Source organism: Podospora pseudopauciseta (genome assembly GCF_035222475.1).
Source record: "Podospora pseudopauciseta strain CBS 411.78 chromosome 2 map unlocalized CBS411.78m_2, whole genome shotgun sequence".
NCBI classification, from domain to species: Eukaryota; Fungi; Ascomycota; class Sordariomycetes; order Sordariales; family Podosporaceae; genus Podospora; species Podospora pseudopauciseta.
Window position 1 is genome coordinate 1923029 of NW_026946663.1, and position 15618 is coordinate 1938646.

Genomic DNA, 15618 nt, shown 5'->3' on the forward strand with positions numbered 1-15618 from the left:
AATTTGAGTGCTTCAGTCTGCTGCCGTGTGTTCGCCCTGATGCTGGATCCACGGGGATCTTTTGTGTGAGGACTGGACAGCTGATCTATTGGACAATCAGACGGCTTCTTGCATTCACAATAGGGGCCCGTATCCAGGGTTCCTGGATTCCAGATGATCGCACAAAGTTCTCGCCGTGCTTCATCTGCAGGCACGCGGCTTGCGCAACCCGGAAGTCGAGATTGTGCTCTGGCTAGAATTCGTGTTTGATCCAAACACAGGGATGGTGGCAGCTCACCAACGTCTCGCAAGCAGATTCAGGCCCCGAACAGCCGTCAGGGCTTCAAAAGGTGAAACTGGAAATCTGATCTCGTCGTAGTCGTGTACTCCGGGAACCGGAACCTACACTCGCGGAGGGTGTAACTGGGAAATGCCGCGACGACAGGAATGACTTCCACAACACGAAGATGGTGGCAACTGAAGAGCCCATTCCGGGCAACCATCAAAGAAATCATTTGGACACGAAAGACCTCTCGCCCTGCCAAATGAATTATTCAGGTAGAGATAGACACTCCAACACCAACCGTCTGTTCGTCTCAACAACGCGGCATCGGGGATGCCCAGGTCTAGAGCTCCGAGCCCACTTCTGCCAGGAAGCAAACAGACAGACAGGATCAAAAGGCGTAAGAAGCCAGCACGTGCGCTCACCGTTTTCGCGTTCCATGTACGAGACGGTTGTGAAATGGATGACCGTCGGGACCGACGAGACAGTTACGTCTGACGCATTATCCGGCACCGTCAAACCCGAAACAGGCTGAGAATAGCAGTGAGCAACAGAGCACTCCAATTCCTCTCCGTGGAGTCTCTTTGTTGCCGCGGTCTGGCGTCTGCTATTCTTGTTGCAAGGGCTCGCCATCTACCCTATAGATAGGAGCTTGGATGCAGCAGAGCTGACATTTACCCCTATCAGATGAAGCTGTGGGGAACACAGCGAGACAAGCGCAGCTGCGTAAGCGCGGCGTCTGGGTAGGCGGTAGAGGCGCGAGGCAGGCCAGTAGCCATTCAGACCGTTTGAATCCTGGGGTATCAGTGCAGACTTTTTGCTGTCCTGCAACTGCAAGGCACCCGATCTTTCCACTGCCGAGAGAAGTCAGCTCGGTTTTACCGCGGCGTCTTCCAAACAGCTCGGTATCATGCCCCGTCAGCCGCTTCTTTGAGATTCTCATCAGTCGTGACGGGAAAGTGGAGAAGTCAAGAAGGGTAACGCGGAGGAGGACTGGAGCGGCCCGAAGACCGGAGCACAAGCCCTAAGGATCCGGTCTGTGCCGCCATGCTTCTCACTTTCACCACCCCGAGGCGGCTTTGGGAATAGTCCAGGAACACGCTCGGCGCGCGATGAGATCTGAGCAGCCCCGGACGCAACGGTACTGAGCGGCTGCAACCACCCACCACATCCGTCCCGCTAAGCCCAATACAAGCAACGTGCGGGCTGCGAATTCTTTCTTTGCTTTGCCAATTTCCCTGCCAGTTGATAATGCGTTGTTTATGTCGTTTCAAGAGATTATGCCATGTCTGGTAGAGTCCGAAGAAATTCCACGACTGTGGCTCGCGGGCATTTGGCTTGCACGATTGGGGAATCTGGGAAGTCTGGGGGATCTGGGCTCTCGGTGTCGACAATGGCAAAGCGTGGTGTCGACAGTAAAGGAACGGACAACCCCGAAGTCCTTAATCTGACGGTTAACTGCTGCATGGCGCATGGCGGCATGCTGCATACCGCAAGCAAGTCCATTGATTCGAATCACTCACCTCGGCCTTCACCTGGAGGAGACCTGGGATGCCCGGAGACAACATGTGAGGCGATGGTGGTGCCTTGGTGGTAGCCGCATACTGTCGGATGTAAAGAGACTGGGTTCTTTTGGAGCATGGAAAAAATATGGAAGGTGGTGCTTGCAGCCTCGACCAGGCAGCCAAGACCAAGAAAGAGAGCTGAAGAGGCAGGCGCTTGTTTGAGATTTTTCTTTTGCATTCTTCGGTGTCGAGCCGCTCTTTCCCCGGGAGTCGCCAAAAAGCTTGAACACTGATCGTGCTTGCCTTGTTTGGTCAGGCTACTCACTGACGAGGGTCCAGGCCGTTGAGGCCAATTCTTTCTTCCCAAAACGTCACCGTGAATCTGTTTGATTCGCAACGATGACCATCTAGGCGATGTGTCATTCAGAGCCACCTACCGTCGCACAGCACCCAACCCCCGGCAAACCACTACCTACCTACCTATTGGATGCTTTCCGCTGTAGTGCTCACCTCTTCTTCCTGACGCAGCAGTCTGTCTAGGTTGTCAGATTCCTCGTCAGTTTTCTACTTGATAAGATCCAATGCTTCTTTGGTGGAATTGATCCATGGTCCCGTCTGCAGAAACTGATGGTCCGGGTTTAACAGAGAAGCGCCGGGCCCCACCCAGGATGCCGCCGTGAGAAGTCAACTGTCACCCACGGAGCCGATGTCTGACGGGGGACGGGGATCGGAGGCTACACTGGCTCCACATGGCCCCAATGGTCCGCGAACAGACGCCGGCATGCCCACCGGGCAAGACAGGCAAATTGGCAGCGATCCCGAATCCGATTCGATGCATGCCATCCATCAGCTGTTAGGTGCTGCTGCAGTTGCAGTAGAGGGTGCGAGGCCATCTCCTGCTTCTTCTGGCTGCTCTGCACCCCTGATTGGGACGGGTAGCATTTCAACAAGCAGCTGCTAGATGGAAGCCAGCCTCGGACAGCCGTTGCCTTCCAACCTCTTTGGGAATGGCCCCTCCTGCTACATCCCCCATCTCGCTCTCGTCTGGCCTCATCGTTGCCCTACCGGTACCTACGCTAGCCCCTCACAGAACCACCCCTGGATGAAACCATGGACCGACCCCCCTGCTCCGAGAGGAGAGATGCCCCAGCACTGCTTGGCTCTCGATCCCATCCCTGCTCGACTGTTAGCGGCACGGCAAGGGGCGTGCAAGTAATCGAGACTTGGCCGGCTCTTCTCGCGACACCTCTCCGTCCTGCTCAATGCGACCCTCTGGCTGCACAACACCTTGGCTCTCCTGTAGTTCTCATCATACAGTTGCACCAAACTCCACCGAATCCGGTGTGCTCTCCTCTCTGGTGAAGCGCCCACCATATCAGCCTGCGGCTTTGTCGGCGCTGTTTCCCACTCCTCCGACTGCCCACCCCAAGGGCCCAAACCCTGCTCTGTCAGAGGCCACAAAAGACACCAGCTCTTCCATACTCCGGCACTGCGCACTTACAAGTGCCGTGCAATCGCACCAGAGCCGCCTTGCCCAGCGCCGCCGCCTCCCGGAGGCGTCTGGACGCTTAGCGACGTTCGAGTGTCTCCTCCCAAGCGCACCTACGCCGCCTGCTCCACCCCGTCGTTACTGGCGTTGCGTGCCTCTGTCAGACAGAAGAGACGGGCTCGGCAAGACGGGCTGACAGGGGGGTCAACAGACGGCTCAGACAAAATCTCTCTTGTCAGCGTGGTTCCCTACTGGCTAAAATGGAGCAGTCACTGTGAACGGCAGACCTCGTTGCTCACACGGTACAAGGTTCATGGTCATCAACACCCCCAGCACTGCTACCACTGCCTCGACAGTGCTCCAGCGGTCAGACTCACCAAGCTACAACGATTCAGAATATCTATTCACCCGTGATCTAACTATTCCTTCCCTCTAAACGCCAGCTTCCAGGACAGAAAGACCTAAAACCTTTCTCTACTCCACATCCCGCAACACCACCCGTCTACAATTGCCGCTTTGAGCTATCGCTGCCCCGATCTTGCTGTTGCGGAGGATGCCAGTGGCCTTGTCACTTCTTGATCCGATCTGGGTCCACCCCCCTCCCCTGGCCGCGCACCTTGTTGCCCAACCACGCCCCTCCCTAGTCGCTCTCACACTTGCCCTTTTTCTCCCGCAGCCACCAAGCAGCAGACACTGTACACCACGCCTCTCCTCCGAGTAGGATCGGCATCGATGATTGGCTTCAAGGCTTGAGGCAACGTCGACAACGGTCATGCTTTCTTCCGTGGAGTCGACACTGAGCTAATGTGAGGCAGAGCCAATCACCCGCCCAGAAACGCTCCAGCCGAGATGCCATGCACAGCTTGTACCTACCTTTGCATCTCTCTGAGCGTTCTTCGGCCTCGTGCTGCTTGCTCTCGGTCTTGGGGCGCTCTGATGTTCACTGAACTGTGGAGCGGTTGCGTGTGTCCCTGCACTGTACAGTGGGACAGACAGTTTAGGAGGTCAGGATTGCTATCAAGAGGACACGAGGGCGACCATGTACCCAGCGGTGCCTGCTCGTAACCCATGGTAGAGCAACCGTGTCTCGTCTCCCTTGAGCATCGGATGTTTGCATCGGTGTCATTGGTTCAGTAGACTTCCTCTCGCCTACAGACAACTGCGGTATGCTCTGGCATTCTGACCATGCCCAGGTCCCTGCACTATATGCGATGTGTATGCCTGTGTCTTCACAACCGCCCTATGAAGGACCCATGGCACCTCTCCACAGCCTGGTCAACTTCTTCTTTTCTTCTCTCAACGGCCTTACTTGCAGCACCGACGACGTTGGCCTTGGCACGAGCGTTTTCCTGTCCGTTTTTGGCCTGCTTTCAAGTGCTAGCAACTGTCCCCCTGTTGGTTCCATCAACTTCCTGGCACGGCATTAGCCATTCAGCCGAGATCTTATGGGCCAGCTGCCACGATAGAGTTCCGTCACTCGCATCAACCCTTGCCTAGCCAGAAAAGGTGAGGGCAGAAGAACGGTGTGGCTCAGCTCTTCCCCCATCCTCTAGAAAGCGAATATCACAATACCGGTGGCCATAGCTTGGGGGTTTCGTCTAATCGAAGGCCCATCCAGTGCCCACCCCAGACAACACACAGGGCCCCCAGTAGACTTAGCCGTTAAAGCTACCATCCTCTGTCAGGTACCAGGTACCCCGATCTCTCCCCAGCCCTCTCCTGCCACTGTTGCGGTAGGCCGTGCAGCCCCTGTCCTGTATTTGAATGCGGCCTCGACATTTCTCCGTGAGGAGTGAGCCCTCCGCCGGTATTAATCCTAGCTCTGTCCTACCCTGGGGCCAAGGTGCTGAGGAACGGTCTTAATACCACCAAGGGCAACCCACAAGAGCTTCATAGCTCCCGCCCTATCCCATTCCACGGGATCATCCAACTGCAGACGGGTCCCCGCCGAGCATCCTCCTGGCCAACCTTGATTTTATACAAGATATGTTCCTGCCTTTGGGTCCCTGGTAGCCAAGGAAACCTCTCTCCTTTCCCCTTCTTCCCCTTTGCCAACCACGACAGCCTCTTCATCACCCAAGGCGACAACCACGGTTCGCCAGACCTCAGCTTGGACAGCGTTCGTGTAGATCAGTTGGTTAATACCCGAGCCCCGTGGTTTCCTGTCCTCGCCAACACACACACGGCGGCTCCCTCTGATCTTTCTTTTCACTGGTGGGCCTGGTCTCCTGGTACGACGCATCTGCACATCAACCCCAAAGAAAAATCGCGCTCGAACCGCCACCGCACATTTTGCCCTCCTCAGTGCACTCATCCTGTTTGATCATCGAAACCATCCGGACCCAACTCTCGCTCATATTCGCATCGCCTGAGAACTTTCAGTCTTTGGATGCCAGGATCTGCCGGGCAACGATCACCTCGACCGAATCCAGGACAGAGGAGGTAGCGGATCCGCCTACCTGGCGCTGTGGATGGTGATGTGTGCTCGGGATTTCTGATATACTCGTTCTGCGCAGGCCGGCAACGACTCTCGCTTGATTCCATCCAGACCGCCTCTCCATACCGACCACTGGCCCCTGAGCCCAGCCAGGAACCCCTATCTTCTTCAACGTCGGTCGACAATCCATCCCAATGCTTGTTACCAGGCAAAGCGCTCCGGAGCAGAGTTCTTGGTCCATTGGCAAATTTGAAACGGCTTTTCACAAGTCCGCGGAAAGCCTACGTATGTCGAACAGCTACGACGCGGTGACGCAGTCAGACTGGCAGGGTCAGTACTCGTTTCTGCCGCCAGGAGACAACAACATCTTCTCTCAGTCATATGAACATGTGACGGGTTCAGCGGACCATGCGGATTCGCAAGCGCAGCCGCGGAGTGTGGCTGCGCCAAGCAACGCCTTAGACATCGAGGCGCCAAAGCGGGAGAGCCCTCCATTGGGACACCACCGCTTAGATCCTCTTGGTCTACGACAACCAAAGCAGCCATCGCCAATTCCAGAGCAGCCTGGAAATCAAGGGGAACAATATGCGCAAAAAGCAACCGAGTCGGCACACGAGGAGCCGTTGGCATCGACCGAGACCCCTGGCATGTCCTTGGGCTCCAACCCCCTGAGTTCAGTATCATCCACGGGTCAAGGGCCTGAAGTAGGCCCGGGTCAACCAGGGAACGAGAGCCAGACGGTCATCAAGGAAGAGGATGAGGAGGTGCTGGAGGACGAGGAGATGATAGAAGGGGACGGAGATGGTGATGCTCAGCCACAACCCCAGACTGCGGCTGAGAGGACCGCCCAGCGACGCAAGATGAAGCGCTTCAGGTAAGAATCAGGGAATCTTTCATGGGGAAAATGGGGGTCTGACCGATGTTCACAGACTTACGCACCAGCAAACCCGATTTCTGATGAGTGAGTTTGCGAAGCAACCACACCCAGATGCAGCTCACCGCGAACGTTTGTCTCGCGAAATTCCGGGACTGAGTCCACGCCAGGTGCAAGTGTGGTTTCAAAACAGGTCGGTCTTCGCTTGACAAGCCATTCGGCTCTAACCATTGCTGATATCCTGCTAGACGCGCCAAAATAAAACGTTTGACGGCGGACGATCGTGAACGTATGATCAAAATGAGAGCTGTCCCCGAGGACTTTGACAACTTGGGCGCTCTCCACTCCCCATACGGTGCAGTTCATGGACTGGGAGCCCCTATGGCGTCTCCTGTTGACCTTGGAGGATCGTCGTACGACCATATGATGCGCCCGCTAATGGTGGATGTTCGGCGATCTGATGGAGATGAGCACCTCTCACCCACCGGTTTGAGCACTGCCTTTGGTGGCATAGGCTTCAACCCTTCGAATTCGCTCAGTTCGCCCGACATACTTTCTCCATTATCACCAACATCGACCGATCGCTACGGCTACTCGAGTCATATGTCGTCGGGGCCTTTGAGTGGTGGGCCAAGAACATCGAATCCATTTGCACGACAGCCAAGCATCGACAGCAGCATGCAGATGCATAGTCATCATTCGAGACAACAAATACGGCCTCTGCAGCCACTTCACCTCCGAGATACCATGACGCGATCACGCTCCGACTCGCTACAGTCGCCTCTACGATCCAGCATGTCCTGGAAGGGTGATTCTCTTGATTACACTACTTACCACGGCGGGAATCCATCTCCCCAGTTAGGTGGTCGGCCACACGGGTTGTATCAGCAGGATCAGGTTGGCGGATCATCTGGGAGCGGGCTAGGGGGCTATGATTCGAGCAGCTACTCTGGTAAGCCGCGGCGGCACTGCAGTTGAATCTCGGTCTGAAAGCCACAATGCTAACCCAAAGCACAGGCTCTACTGTACAATCCCCAACTCACATGAACTACCCGAATTACCAATCCTCTAGCCTTCAACAAAGCCAACAGCGTGGGTCACGTCTGCGAGCCGCCTCGGCCTCATTACCACTTGGCCTCGATCTTCGAACCCAGTACCGGTCCTCTGTCGGGTCCGGCAACATGCAATCAGCGACTCATTCTCCAGGTCCACGCACGACATCAACCTCACAATTAGGGGGCGTGTCCTCTAGTTATACCGCGAGTTTTCCATCGGCCCCTCTTACCGCCCCTGTCGACTTCTCTTTGCCTCGCACGCCCGGATACCGGTCAACAGGAAGTGATTATTCGATGCCACAAATGAGCGCCCCGATCGCGCCACCAAACGACTTTTCCCAGGCCTTCCAAGCGAGCATGAGCAATTCGAGCTCGAGGACACCAATCAGGGATTCTTTTGGGGGTGGTCACGGACCTCTGGGCTTGGGACAGCAGAGCCAAAGCTCAGTCGATCGCAACGATGACTACTCGCAAGATCCGCTCGGCATGAAGCGCAAGCGAAGCTTTACGGCGGCCACATCTTCTGCGAACTCGGGGCCGAGTGTGTATGGAGCAACTTCATGAAAGAGAGCATCATTTTGGGCTACCATTTCCAAAGCACACAATATTTCTCTCACGTCGAAATGTACAAAACCGATACAATAACTACTGGTGCACCACCTCTTCTCCCCCCAATATCTAAGAGCGGCTTCTTTTTTCTTTTCCTTTGGCTCGGTAGCTTTCGTTTTTTTTTTTTTCGTCTTTATTTGGCTCAACGGCCTATCTAGCTTCTTCTCCAACGAAAACACGAACGAGAAATACCCACCACGATTGGCTATTTTGGAACTATCTACTATGATGACACGGCGGGGAACGATTTGCTATACGTTTTTTGGGTACGCACGCTTGAAGCGATGGGTGGCAGGCAATAGTCCGCATTCTACAACGAACGGGTCCGGTTGTCTACAATACAATACCATTTTTCCATTTTTTTTTTAATGATGACAATGTATGGAAAAAGGCGGACTCATTGGGCGAAGGAGGTGGTTGTATTTTTTTCTCTTGGGGGGTGGGGCGATGGGGCCAGGTATTGGAAAATATCAGAAAACAGATGTTTGGAAAGCAGCTTTTTTCCACATTGGAGCGCATTTTGGGGGGTGTTTTTGTAAGGTATGGTACGCATTGTGTTGTTGTATGTGTGCCTAGTCTATTTGCTGCTTTGGCGTTGGGTTGGTAAGGGGATGAAGAAAGGGGTAAGGGTTAGGGTACGGAGAGGGACGTTGAACTCGCAAAAGGCTTCCTAAAGGGAAGGCGGGTTGGGGTGGTTCAAGGGATGATGGATGTTTTTTCGTGGTGTATATAACACATTGCATAGACAATAAAAACACAGAACTTACACAAACAAGCTTTTTTGCCCACTTATGCAGATCTAGACGCAACACAGAACGACAACAAGATGGAGGGCACCTCGGAATCTGAGGGGAAATTCAGACCATCCTATTCCCATTCCCAGACCTCAACCAAAGCTCTCTTCCTCCTAGGTAGGGCGTAATAGATAAAAAACAACTGGATAACCACAAGGAAGATGGACCTCCGAGATAGAGCATCACAGCGTTACGTTGACTAGGTAGTGGACTACACACGGGCTGGGATGGGGATGTGGAACTTGCAAACTGAATGGACAGAACTGGACAACACACGGCATTTTTGGCGGGAGGCGGAATACGGGATGGCCGTCCGGTCGGGCGGGTTAGGTTGGTGGTGGTGGTGGTGCCCCTTTTTTTTGACGGCAGAGGTGTGGTCCGTTTGTTACTTTTCCTCACATACATACCAACCGAATAGCAAGTCTACTGCTACTACACCGAAGCTAAGCTGAGCTGGGGTTTTAGCCAGAATCTTTCTCGTCGGTTTGCACTAGAGAGATGGGCTAGTGAGGGGGGGAAACGTTGCGCTCCAAGGACGGAAGATGCCATGCCATGGGCTGAAAAGCAAGAAAAATAACATGCCCTCCTGCCCCCTGTATCTCGTCTGTATCATGCTTGGGGTAGGTAGGTCGGTTCCGTTTGACAGACCGGGCGTACTACAACTGACAGGCCCGCTGACGCCCCCCACACTCACCTTCACACGGATTACATACACACATCTCAAGGTAGGTATGCAACCACCGAGCATCATTATGCTTATGCACCTATCTTGCGTCGCGTTAATCTATCAGGACCACCCGCTGAACAAGAAAGTGGTTTCGACAGGAGATCTTGCATGAGGTGTTCAGCAGCATCAGAGCAAAATTAAAAGCCACATGGAGTTAACTTATCAAATAAATCCGGAGAGGGCTTGCCGAGCGTGGTAACCCACCCTCCTTTACATGCTTGCTCGACAGTCGGGTAAGGAACAATGTCCGTAGGTATCCAGCCCGAGTTTCTCATCTCTCAGGTAAGAGGAAGCCTTTGTTGGGGAGTGGCAATGTATCTTGCGAGATGACCTCAACACACCAAAATTTCTATATTTCTTTTTCTCGATATCACGGCGTCTACCTAATGAGAAACGTTGATGAGACCACAGAGGGAGATGTGTCAAAACCAACCTAGGTAGGTAAGTGATGAGATTGCATTTCAACGAACCATTCCATCCCACCCACTGATCCCCCAATCTTGGTAAATGCACACACACTGAATTTTCTCACTGCCAGATCATAATTGCACAATGCCATCCCCCAAAACGTTGTATCTCCTCCTGGAAGGCAGGCAAAGCTGTAATCTCGGCCGAATTCCTCGGAGCCTTGCCCTATTGTTGTGATGTAGGTGGTTCGATGCTGCTGTCCTCCTCTCAGCACGACATGTCGTCAAAAGCAGCCGTCTTCCCATTTACAAGCCACAACTACCTAGCCCAGATAGGTGCGTCATTACCCACACTGAGTGAAAACGGGCCGTTATGGAACACCGAGATGAGGCCGTTGCGTTTCTTGCCTCCCTCAACCAACCAGATGTTACAAAGCCAGCCTGATGGCGTTTTGGGGGCCTTGAATTCCTGACTTGACTGTAACGGTGCATCTTGGTAGTAGTAATTACCTCATCTCCCCTCTCACTCAGGTACACGAGCGCTCTCCCTCCAACCACACACACCCACACACCCACACCCACACCCACACCCACACCCACACACACACACACACACAAACACTCCAGGGTAGTACTGCAAGTAAGATCTGATATGCAATTAAGCGTGCGGAGATGCCGACGACGACACACAAAAACAAACAGAACCAAATCCCCGCTCCAGCGCAAGCCAAATGACAAGGCTTGTTCATCAAACGGGAACGTGCTGTTACGGCTATGAGAAAGATAATAATCAAAAGGCGGGCGGAAACACACACAAACCTTGCCCTTCGGCAAACGGCGTCGCGGGAAGCCCTTCGGCGGAGGCATCTTGAAGTCTTCCCAAGTGGGAAATCCCACTCACCACGCAACTACTTGTCATCAGTGCCATCTTTTTTGCCAAAACCCGCTCACAGCCCGCCGTCGCAATGCACAAACAACATCCATGATCATGCTCCATCCATCCAGACAAAACCAGGCGGAACAAAAACATTCCCCTGTCTGTCGATTCACCAGACCGTCATGCTTGTTTCTCCACGTCTCCCATCATCCAACCTCTTCACCCAGTAGTGGTATTATCCCCTACTTTCTCCGAAACCCCCTCCAGGTACCAAATAGTCCAACAACTCGCCCCAAAGTGAGGGGTGGTTTTTAACCTGTTGTCTGGGGTAGTCCCGGGGTCAAGGTCTGATCGGAAAATAACAGAAATTAAAAAAACGTGCCCTCCGGTTGTTTAAACTTGCGGAATGAAACGCCGCCTACCGCTTTCTGATTGGCACGGGAACATCTGCTATTCTACAACAGCAGAGTCTTGACAGCAGCAGAGAAAGGCGCAACTTTCTCAATGACGCAAAGAGATCGTCGCTAGTGCCGTGGTTTTGCTGCTACGTTAAACTCGATATCACCACCAGCACCACCACCCCGCACCTTGATATTTGATATAGGGAAGGGGGTATGTGATATCAATGGCGTGTGTTGGCTTAAAACCTTGGACATATCGTGCTAGAAAACCGGGATCGGGTGGGGGAGAGCTACTTACACACACGCTTGCAAGCTTCCCCAGATCTTTACTTCATTTCAGGCGGTTGAACCGGCTGATCTACTTTCACCGCTGTCATTGCGCCCCTAAACCCCCAGCCCAAGACTTCACAACTCCCGGAGCAGAAAAACAACATGTCGGACTGCCCATCAGGGGGCCTACCCTGCATGGTGTAACTCTCTCTCTGCCGGCTGACTTATCGCCTTGCGCACTGGCTGGGGCGCGGCGGGGGCATCTCTTCGGGGTGAGACTGCACCGATGGTGCCCACGATGCCGACCAGGAGCCTGTCGTGTTCCCCAAGCAGGCGTCCATCTGCGGGCCTGTACAGGCCGGTGCTAGCCCCCCTCCACAACGTGATGCTCGCTCTGCAAGCCAACAGACCATTCATGTGTTTGGCAGCTTCGTGTCGCCCACCCTCCAGCGAATATGGCGCCTTGGGGGCAGGTCGAGACACCAAGACATGCGAAAACCCGTCTTGGGATGGCAACTCGCGGGCGTGTGGGCGAAGTAACTCCCCGTCACATACCGTTATCGGCTTGCGGGTGTGTCTCTGTCAGTGTCCACCGGAGCTACGGGCAGAACACGGATATTTCCGCGGCTGTCTTGTCTCGTGCTTGAGAGAATACGAGGTTGCAAAGAGACAACCGCGGAGTGGGATTTCGTGACGGCCATGTATCTGGGAAGAGATCCGTCCTGTCCGTTACCCAAGAAGCAGAGAAGAGCCGTGCCACAGCATCTCTGTTCCATGTCAGCTCCCCAATCTCTCAGCAACTCAGGTCTGACTTCCTGGATGCACAAGCAGGAGGGTGGATGGGGCGCCTTGTCAGCGCGCCTCCTCGCTGCAAAGCACACGGCAGCTGTGCAGATACTTGGCGTAGAATGGACTGCCTCCGTCTGCACGGTCTTCCGAAGTGGGCAGAGCCCAGGCTGTGGGGAGTGGGATGGCATGGTTACCATGAGGAAGGGGTAGAAGGGTACCGCCCTTCACAGGTAACAGCAACGCTACCCCAACCCAAGTCGCCCGGCAGGTATGGAGGCTTTGATCCATCCGCCACAGATGCCACGATGGCAGTTGATAACCCATTCGAGCAACAGGCTGAGCAGAAGCGACCATGCATCGCAGTCAGCCCTCGCTCGAAGGGCTAGACCTGTGCCGACCTGCCCACGTCCCAAAGGCAGCCCAGGTGAGCCGAACAGGTCCGGCGTAGTGCGGTGGAGCATGGCGATGTGATTCCATACCCGAATGGGGCGTCGCACCTCAAGCATCCGCAGAAGAGCGGCAGATCCTACGGCTTCCGACTGCCGAAGAGATTCTTCATGGAACAAGCTGATGCTTCTTCTTCTTCGGAGACGTGGTGCCCCATTCCCGGTCAGCGAAATGAAAGGCCTGTTTCGCCGGTTGAAACAAAGCCGGGATCGATTTTGATGCAGGCTGCCGTGTCAGCTCTGACCCGACAAGCCCGAGCTGTGTGGTTGCGCTTGAGTTAGGCGACGAAGAGGGCAGCAGCGAAAGCGGAAGGAGATTGCTGATGACATCCCTCAGCCAAGTGTCACCGGCTGCGATGATACCACCCTGCGGACCCACTTCCCCGATCTCTCACCCAACCCCTTGGCAACCGGCAGTGCACGAGCCACATTGCGGACTCGGAGAGGCCCACTGATTGCCCAAAGGGGAATGGCTCGTCCACTTTTTCTCCCCGCCAGATCCAACGGCTGTCAACTTTGATGCGACGTCTGTTGACGATAACCACCCAAGTCACCTTCCGTGTTTGACAAGATAGCCACCTACGACTCCAGCATCTTTTTTTGTTTCTATTTCAGAGACTTGGTGAACTCATTCTGTAGCTCTTTTCTCCTTCAGCATCACGTGTTGGGCATCGTTCGAGACCGGAAAATTTCACGTATAAGAATGTCGGGAACGACGCTGTGGACTTGGTTCAGTGACACTCTGGTCGTAGCAGCCGACGTTTGGTCTGCAACGTCACCAACCTCATGGATGGTAGCGACTGAAGGAGCCTGCGATTCCTGACTGGTCCCGCCGTCCGGGCCATTATCTACAACCCGAAACGGCCAGCTTCTCGTCGCCTGCTGCCCTCGCTCATCAGCTCAACAAAAGATGGACAGACAATGGAGATGATGGATGCATGCCAGGCGCAGGCGAGTATCCGGCATCTGCTGTATCCCGTTTTCGCATCCCATCCCATGCTGACGCCTTCTCCGGGCATTCGTCTTGTGCCCCTGGACCCATGACCTGGTTGAGCCTTCTGCGGTTCAGAAGCAATCTACACTTCACTCGGCTAAATTAGCTGTGCCTTGTTGGATGGAGGCGACCTGTCCGCCCCCTACAGAGAACCCGACAGCTTCGCATCTCTTGGCCCTCTACGAACTGCTGCTGCCAGCTGCCCGCCGCATCCAATCTATGTATCTCTCGGCTTTGGGACGTGCCCACCAGAGAGGCCCGGGGCCGGCTCCAAGATGGCATCACCATCACCGGACTGCCAGTACCGGGTAGATAGCCTGGCAGCGGGAGCAGAGAAAGAAGCAGGCTCAGAACGCTACATTACCAGTCAAACCTCTGGTTTCTTCCGCTGAAACCGTCGACAGCCCGCATAGGCTCAATCCTCGCAGCGTCACCATCGAGAACAGCCAACCCAGGCTCGGACGCTGTTAGCGAGATCAATAGTCCGTGAAAAATGAGGGCAGGAAAAGATGTCGGCCACTCAAACTTTGTCGAGCCGTTCAATAGCGCGCGTCTGTCTGATGTGCTGTTGCGACGGCATCAGCTTTCTGGGCTTCACGGCAGATTGGTCGAGAATCTCGGTCCGCAGTTGAGCATGCTGAGAGGCCGTAACATCTCCGGGCTTAGCCAGTTGAGCTCTGGGCATTCAAGACCAATAACTCCAGTCAAGCCCAGGGGTCCGGTGCAACCAGCAGGGACCAGCTTCGCGGCTTTGGTGAGCACGACTTGGCCAGCGTGACTGATTTTCCACCGCCCCCGCAAGCCTGCCTACTCGGTCGCCACTATCGCCCGTCGGTGGGCCTTTTTCTCTTTTTTTTTTTTTCCTCCTGCGTCTCCGTATCTCAAAAACGGGGAGGCCGTCAGGTTGGAGCAGGACCGGAACACGATGCCGGCATAGTGCAGAGACTTGATCTTTGTTCGCCCGGGAGGAGTGGTTCTACTGACTCAGGTGCCGTGATGAGATTATGTTGTTCTCAAGGTTGCATTCCGGCCGGGCTGAAAGAACGGGTGGGTGGTTTGTTTGGCCATAGCTTTTTGGCTCAAAGTACCAGAGACATATGGCGACTATCAGACTTTCTGGCAGGCCCCCACCGCGTACTGGACCTGGCGAGGGGGGGAGGGGGGAGGTGGTGGGGGGGGGGTAATCCCAATCTTTGTTGTGGTGACCAAGTTTTCCTCTTACAACCACCTGGGCTTGGGCCAAGAGGGAATGCAGCCCCCTTTATGGTTATGATTGAGTCTTGGAGGCTCAGGCATATTCTGATCTGGCTCTCCTGGCGAGATTTGCGTTCAATATAATAGTGATCTCTCGTAGATGAAGAAGACATTCAAGAAAGCTGCTTACTGTTTAATCAAGGGATTAATTGTCAGGCACAAATTAAAACGTGTGTTTTCCGTCTACCTGGTTCACTGTGTATGGCCCACGGTGAAGCGACTTGCTGGCGGGTAATGGTGCCTGCTTCCCCCCGTGTCGGACAAGCAGTTGATCTGGGTGGTGGCTTTGGCGTTGATGAAGAGAACCAAGGCCATGATATTAACGTTGATGAAAGTAATGAAGAAGTAATAATTCTAGACAATGAATGTCGTCGGACGTTATACCTTTCGTGCCGTGCTGTGTCGATGTTTGGGCATATACCCGAGAT

The 15618-nt window shown here is 54.3% G+C and overlaps 2 protein-coding genes across 2 annotated transcripts; both read left to right on the forward strand.

Annotated features, from left to right (window-relative positions):
- Positions 1–2181: 2181 nt before the first annotated feature.
- On the forward strand, positions 2182–2728 carry QC763_0034910 (uncharacterized protein; the record flags this gene model as incomplete). The annotated part of the gene is made up of 2 exons (XM_062905557.1): positions 2182–2297; positions 2413–2728. The coding sequence occupies 2 exons, from the start codon at positions 2182–2184 to the stop codon at positions 2726–2728; spliced, it is 432 nt and encodes a 143-aa protein (XP_062768340.1).
- A 3159-nt stretch (positions 2729–5887) lies between these two features.
- QC763_204990 (uncharacterized protein) lies at positions 5888–9019 on the forward strand (the record flags this gene model as incomplete). Its single annotated transcript, XM_062909542.1, has 4 exons — positions 5888–6567; positions 6623–6760; positions 6816–7519; positions 7585–9019. The coding sequence occupies 4 exons, from the start codon at positions 5888–5890 to the stop codon at positions 8184–8186; spliced, it is 2124 nt and encodes a 707-aa protein (XP_062768341.1). The 3' UTR covers positions 8187–9019.
- Positions 9020–15618: the final 6599 nt, after the last annotated feature.